Source organism: Orycteropus afer, unplaced genomic scaffold (genome assembly GCF_000298275.1).
Source record: "Orycteropus afer afer isolate SDZICR_OR568_19922 unplaced genomic scaffold, OryAfe1.0 scaffold00119, whole genome shotgun sequence".
Lineage (NCBI taxonomy): Eukaryota > Metazoa > Chordata > Mammalia > Tubulidentata > Orycteropodidae > Orycteropus > Orycteropus afer.
In genome coordinates, this window is record NW_006921706.1 from 2,883,376 (window position 1) to 2,890,243 (window position 6,868).

The 6,868-nt window shown below is 34.7% G+C and overlaps 1 protein-coding gene across 1 annotated transcript in view; it reads left to right on the plus strand.

The window, feature by feature from the left end:
- Window positions 1-5,026, plus strand: part of THSD7A (thrombospondin type 1 domain containing 7A) — a 639,499-nt gene extending 634,473 nt beyond the window's left edge. The window contains exons 25-28 of the mRNA XM_042781429.1: window positions 1,155-1,237; window positions 1,569-1,779; window positions 4,204-4,291; window positions 4,942-5,026. Coding sequence (XP_042637363.1) covers window positions 1,155-1,237; window positions 1,569-1,779; window positions 4,204-4,291; window positions 4,942-5,026 — 467 coding nt within the window. The remainder of the gene's footprint in view (window positions 1-1,154; window positions 1,238-1,568; window positions 1,780-4,203; window positions 4,292-4,941) is intronic.
- The last annotated feature ends 1,842 nt before the right edge of the window (window positions 5,027-6,868 follow it).

Below are 6,868 nucleotides of genomic sequence, written 5' to 3' on the forward strand. Positions count from 1 at the left end.
CTCTTCAAAAGATTTCTTTAAAGTGTTAAAGAGCAAAGATGTCACTTTGAAGCTTAAGATGTGCCTGATCCAAGCCATGGTATTTTCCATCACCTCATATGCATGTAAAAGCAGCACAGTGAATAAGGAAGATCAGCAAAGAATTTATGCCTTTGAATTATGGTGTTGAGGAAAATATTGAATATACCTTATACTGCCAGAGAAGGAACAAACCTATCTTGGAAGAAATGCTGCCAGAATGCTCCTTAGAGGCAAGGATGGTAAGACTTTGTCTCTAATAGTTTGGTCATGTCTTCAGGAGGAACCAGTCCCTGGCGAAGGACAACATGCTTGGTAAAGTAGAATCAGTGGAAAGGGGAAGGAAGACCCTCAACCAGATGGATTGGCACAGTGGCTGCAACAATGGGCTGAGATAGAGCGACGATTGTAAGGACGGTACGGGATCAGGCAGTGTTTATTTTGTGCATAGAGTCGCTATGAATCAGAAACAACTCCATGCCACCTAACAACAACAACATACTTGAAAACAAAGAAGAAAGAAGAGAAGAAAGATAAATAGCTGCAATGTCAAGCTAAAACAATAGTGCAAACACACTACTTAGTACTGCATCTGTTTTCCTTGCTGTACTCCCCCAAAAAATCTTGAATTACCAGGCATAGTGATTTTTTTCTTAAAGAAGTATGCATTGTAAAAAATATAGTTATGTGGTGGTCACATGAAATTATGAGTTATCTTTCAAATGGACATGAAAACTATCATTTTCAATATCCAAGTAAGAAATTTAACTTAAATAAAATTAAAGCAGCTTTTTAATTGCATGATTTGGCTTCAGCAACTACAGACAGAAATTGCTTGAATGCAATTAAGGTTTTTGAAATAAAAACTATATAACTATTTCCTTTCAACCATTGTTTATTGAGCACCTATTAGTGCCAGACATTGTACTTTCTCCCCGCCCTCCCCCAAGTAAAAAGGGCCTCAAGTTCCTAAACAAAATGGTCAAGGTTAACCAAATATTTCAGTTACCCAACATTAGAAACATTAACAGGATCCTCAAAATGCTTCAGCCTTCCAAGTGTCAGACAACGGCAACAATGTAATTTTACCATAGCAAGAGATACTGTTTGTCAAAATATGGTTTTCTTTTCTGCAGGAGGCTGCTTGGTGGTGCGCCAGCCTGATGCTGACAGGTCATGTAATCCCCCATGTAGTCAACCCCACTCGTACTGCAGCGAGGTATGTATGTGTTCATTAGGATAGACAAGCCAAGTTTGTCATTTTCCACTCCCTGCCTCTTTTGCAGTTCATTCAAAAAACAAACGTGTTGAGGCATAAAATTTCTCCTTTTAGATCTCTTCTGTTATCAGTATAAACAATTTTAAGTGCACTTGTTTTTATTGTGAGAATAACTTTGATTTAGTACTAAAATTCTGTTCTTTTTTTATGTAAAGACAACAATTTCATGTTGTAAATTCCCAAAACTTCTTTAAAGCCTTTGCTTGCAGTCAGCTCTATTGCAATGTTTTCAAAGATCATGCACAGCATGAATGTCCTTGCTCTTCTGCAGACAAGATCATGCAGTTGTGAAGAAGGGTACACGGAAGTCATGTCTTCTTATGGAACACTGGAGCAATGCACACTTATCCCCGTAGTGGTGATACCCACTGTGGAGGACAAAAAAGGAGATGTGAAAACCAGTCGGGCAGTGCATCCAACCCAACCCTCCATTAACCCAGCAGGATGGGGAAGGACATGGTTTCTACAGCCATTTGGGCCAGGTGAAGTAATTAGACTGTAGGGGTAGACTTCTTCGGCTATACCATTAGCCAATGCCAGAGGACTGAGGGGCTGGGGACAGTGGAAGCATTTTCATATAAGACATTTATTATTTTATCTATAGATATTTATTTTGATATTGCCATATATTATTTTTATAATTATTTTTACTGCTATGAAGTAAGCACTCATGCTCGTATTTCACAGAAAGTAAATTACTTTCCTCTGAGAAAATTTTAAGATTGGTAGTACTTATTTCGGGAGCTCTGGTAGCATAGTGCCTAAGGCACTTGACTGCTAACCAGAAGGCTGGCGGTTCAAACCCACCAGCCACTCCTTGGAAGGAAGGTTGGGCAATCTTCTGCAGTGATACCACCTCGGAAACCCAAGGAGGGGTCGCTATGAGTCGGGGCCGACTCAACGGCAAATAACAACAACAACAACAACAACAACAACAACAGTACTTATTTCAACTCTGGATATAAATTCATAAGTATAATATTTCACATTGACCAAAGAAATCTGAAGATGAAAATATTGTTTAGTGGAAAAGAATATTGCCATTCAGAACTGAAACAAATAAAGACTATCAAGATGTTCAAGGAATTTTTTTTTCCATTTGAACACAGAGGAGTAATAGTTTAAACCTTAAATGAGAAACTCAGTAATGTAGTTCCACAGCAGGAGGTGTTGGGAAGCTTCGATATTAATATAATTTCTGTCTACTGTACTACTGATTACTGTAAATAGTAAACAGTTTCTGTGAACAGTAGCTAAATAAGTTTACTAAATCTGATGGAACAATCAGATAATCTTTAGTTGGGGTAATATATCATTGTCTTTTCACTTCTAAAAGGCAATAACCATTAAATATATTTTGGAAATTTTAGAAATGCTAACGTTATTTAGGAGCTCTGCTAGCGTAGTGCCTAAAGCACTTGACTGCTCACCAGAAGGCTGGCGGTTCAAACCCACCAGCCACTCCTTGGAAGGAAGGTTGGGCAATCTTCTGCAGTGATACCACCTCGGAAACCCAAGGAGGGGTCGCTATGAGTCAGGTCCAACTTGATGGCACATAACAACAACAACAACACAATGTTATTTAATATTTTTCAAAAGGAACATTATGAATAATTGGACATTATCTAATTGCTCAGTGACTCTTTGGTGATCCCACAGGATTGATTCTTAAAAATTTGTAAGATCCAGCAAAATTTTTCATGTTTGGGAAAAAAATGCCTCATTAAGTATGTCTGTTGACAAAAATAACAGGAGAACATCAAAGAAAAAATACACTTCATTCTATATTCAGAATGACCCAAAAATGCTCCCTTTATTGAAACATGAAAGTAAATAACAAAGTATTCTGCAAGAAGAATAAAGCTCAAATTATTCTAACTACCTTTTAATTGAATTGGTAATATTTTTCTGCTTCAGTACACTTCCTGATTCTGACAGGATACCCTTAGGAAGCTGTACAGATCTACACAAAATGTAAATATATAGGTCTTATCAGAGGTCCCCTTCTTTACCCCAGAAAGATTTTCTCTTTCTTCCTAATCATCACTGAGGCTTTGATTTGCAGATCAAATTAAGTTGGTGGAGCCATTAGTAATATCTTCATCTGTTTGAAGTCTATTTTGAGTATGAAACTGAGAAATTCAAAGAGAATGAGACCAGAAAATTAAATAAAAACAGTTTCTGTCATGCCATCTGATCTCATGAAATAGAAAAAGTATAGGGAAAAGTTATTTTAAAATTCTTTTATATGTTAATCAAACTTTGTTATTATTTTTTTGCAAATAATATTGTCAGAACAATTTTAAAGCACACTGTAAGTGTAGACTAGGTCAAAGATTTTTAATTCCAAAAACATGTTAAATTTATTCATTTCCACTTCATCTGGAATTTAAAAAAATGTTTAAATGGATTTATTCATTTCCACTTCATCTGGAATTTAAAAAAAAATGTTTAAATGGCAATGCTTAATGCGGAACACCTGTCTGTATAAATGCTAGGTTGTAGAATTTTCTTTAAATTGCATTATTTGTCTTATTTTCTTATAATTGCTATTCTCATAATAGACAGAAAATCTGAGAACAAAATGTTTATATAGCAGCCCACATATATTGAATTTTAAATAAAGTTCAGATGTGCAGCAGTAGAAAATTTAGAAATAATAGCTTGATACCTGAACCCAAACATTATTTATTATTTTCCAATCCAATTTTCAACTGCTCATATCTCTGTAAGGAAGCATCTAACTCATAATAGCAGCTTTGCATTAACCATGAACTGAGCCTAAGCAATATTCATTTGGAGTTTTGAAAGGACGTGATCATATGTGATTAGTCATTGGTCATAGTGAAAATTATCTTATATATACAAGACTTATTTAAATTAATGACTAATATCCATTCTTCTAGATGGGAAAATAAAGACCTGGGTTTACGGTGTAGCAGCCGGGGCATTTGTGTTGCTCATCTTTATTGTCTCCATGATTTATCTAGCTTGGTGAGTGTTTAAATAATTCAGAATCTAAAGTGATACATAATTATTCTGTTTCATGGTGCTTTCAATTGACCATAATACAGAATCAGAAAACTAATGTCTCAAGTAAGTATTCTGTATTTATTTAGTGTTAATCTGAAGTTCAAAATAAGCATGGCTTTAGTCTTAGATGGTTGAAAACAATAAAACTGACCCATTTAGTTTCCAAAGATAAATCAAGACTGCTTCAAGTCATCTTCTCACGTGTGTTCTTCTTGGTTATGCATAAGAATGTTCCTTTGTATGGTTTCTGATGAACTGTAGATTTTTCATATTGAATTACTACTGATGGAAGATATGGTAATTCCTACTCATACTCCACTATCTTTTAAAATATGTATTATTTATAAATTATTTCTTATTTATAAAGGTTTCTGGCCAAATATAAATGATTACACTATCATGTTCCCTCTTTTGTTAGTAGTAGAGAAATCTCATTTGAATAACTTATCTTCTACAGGATAATAAAATATTTTTGAAGAGTTTTCTAAGGTTGAATTTAACAGATGGAGGCCTGTCAATTTGTTAAGGTTTTTTCGTTTAAAATAATAAATTTTGCAATTGGAGATTGACTTTTTTTCTGCCATTTTTTTAATGATTTGTATTTTTTACAGCAAAAAGCCAAAGAAGCCCCAAAGAAGGCAAAATAACCGACTGAAACCTTTAACCTTAGCCTATGATAGAGATGCAGATATGTAAAATACAAACTTTCTTGGCAACAACCAGTTTCATCTTTCCAACTTTGTAGCAGATATCCAGAGGCCACGAAGGTTTCAAGCTGTGTGGATGGAAATGTGCTGTGAATTTAAATAAATAAATAAAGGAATGAAAACCATTGTGCTGATGGGAATAACTGAGGCAGTACCACTTGCTTATAGACCATCAGCCCTGAGAATTCTAGATTTAGTTGAATACAAGCTGCAATCTGAGAGTTTTGTGATGTATTCTGAAATCTACCAACTGAACAAAATCACTTTAATCTCTAAAATGTGGTGTTGGAATTGGACTTTTAGGAAACCTGATGACGACTCTGTCTGCAGTGTTAACACTTAGTAACTTTTTTAGCATGAAGAGTTTATATCAAGATCTCTACAATACTATAGCCAAACATAACAACATGCATACTCAATTAAATGATACATATGATCATCTCAAATTATGTACTTGTTAATAAGCAGTTTTAATGCTGAATAAGAGATAAGCTCTAAACCAAGCAGAAAATCCATTGAATAAATTCAGCGTCTTGGTGGTTGATGGTAACTTTATCTGCATTTTAGAGGCAAAAACATTTGTAAGACTTTATTCTTGTCTCTCTCCAAAGGATGAATGCTGGACATGTACTAGTGTCTTAGAAGAAAAGAGTCCTCAAGTTCAGTATTTTATAGTGGTTATTGTCTGGAAAACTAATTTGCTTGTGTTAATACATTTCTACTTTCCCTGATTTTCAAACTGGTTGCCTGCATCTTTTTTGTATATGGAAGGCAAATTTTTGCACTATATTAGTGCAGCATGATAAACACTTAACCAGTATTGCCATAGAAACTGCCTCTTTTCATATGGGATGAGGACATCTGTGCTAAGAGTGTCATGGAGACATTTGCAAGTTCTTGTATCCTGAAGAGAGTAAAGTTCAGTTTGGATGACAACAGGATGGAATCGGCCATTACAGCTGCTGTATACATTCTTCCTCATCGCTGCAGCTATTGTGAAATGAACAACATGGCGGTATTGAAGTGCTGAAGTCCCTAACCCTGACCCTTCAAAAGGTGGACCCCCCCCCCGTTGGTTTTTAATTGTACTTTGAAGGCTGTTTATGACTAGATTTTTATATTTGTTATATTTGTTAGAAAAAGAAAAGAAAAGAAAAAAAGGGAGCTGGTTGTCTTTTTAATTTTGAAAAAATGGAGAAAATAATGTATCGATGGTTTTTATAACTTAAAAAAAAAATCCAAATTATGTGTTGATTATTCTTTCTCCCTTATTTGCTTTCCCAGTTTCAGATCAAATATCTGCAGCATATCAAAATCCATAGTCTCGTCTTTCTCACTGGTAGTGTTTGAGGAAATCTATTTAATGTTTGATTTTTAAAATGAACATTTTTAAAAGACAAAATAAGTATTTTGTCCAAGGTTTTATTAAATATTTAGACCAGGGGTGCAAATATTTTCTGTAATGGGCCGGATAATAAATATCTTCAGTCATCTTTCTCAGCTCTTCGATCGTTATACAAATGCAGCCATGCACAATAAATAATACATGAAAGAAGGAACATGGCTGTGTTTCAATAAAACTCTTTGCAAAAACAACCAGCAGACCAAATTTGGGGGTCTAAAGATTACATCAATGTCAACACTCCACTGTGTCATCTTTAGTTTTTATTCATTTACCCCCTGAATATAGTCAGTGTTTAATTTCAAAGGTGAAATCCAGTCATTCGATTTACCACTGTATTGTAAAAAGCTATATTTTTAACAGATTTGCTCTAGGAATGGCAAAATGGAACAATATCTAACTTAGCTAACTTTTCATATGAAAAGCAAA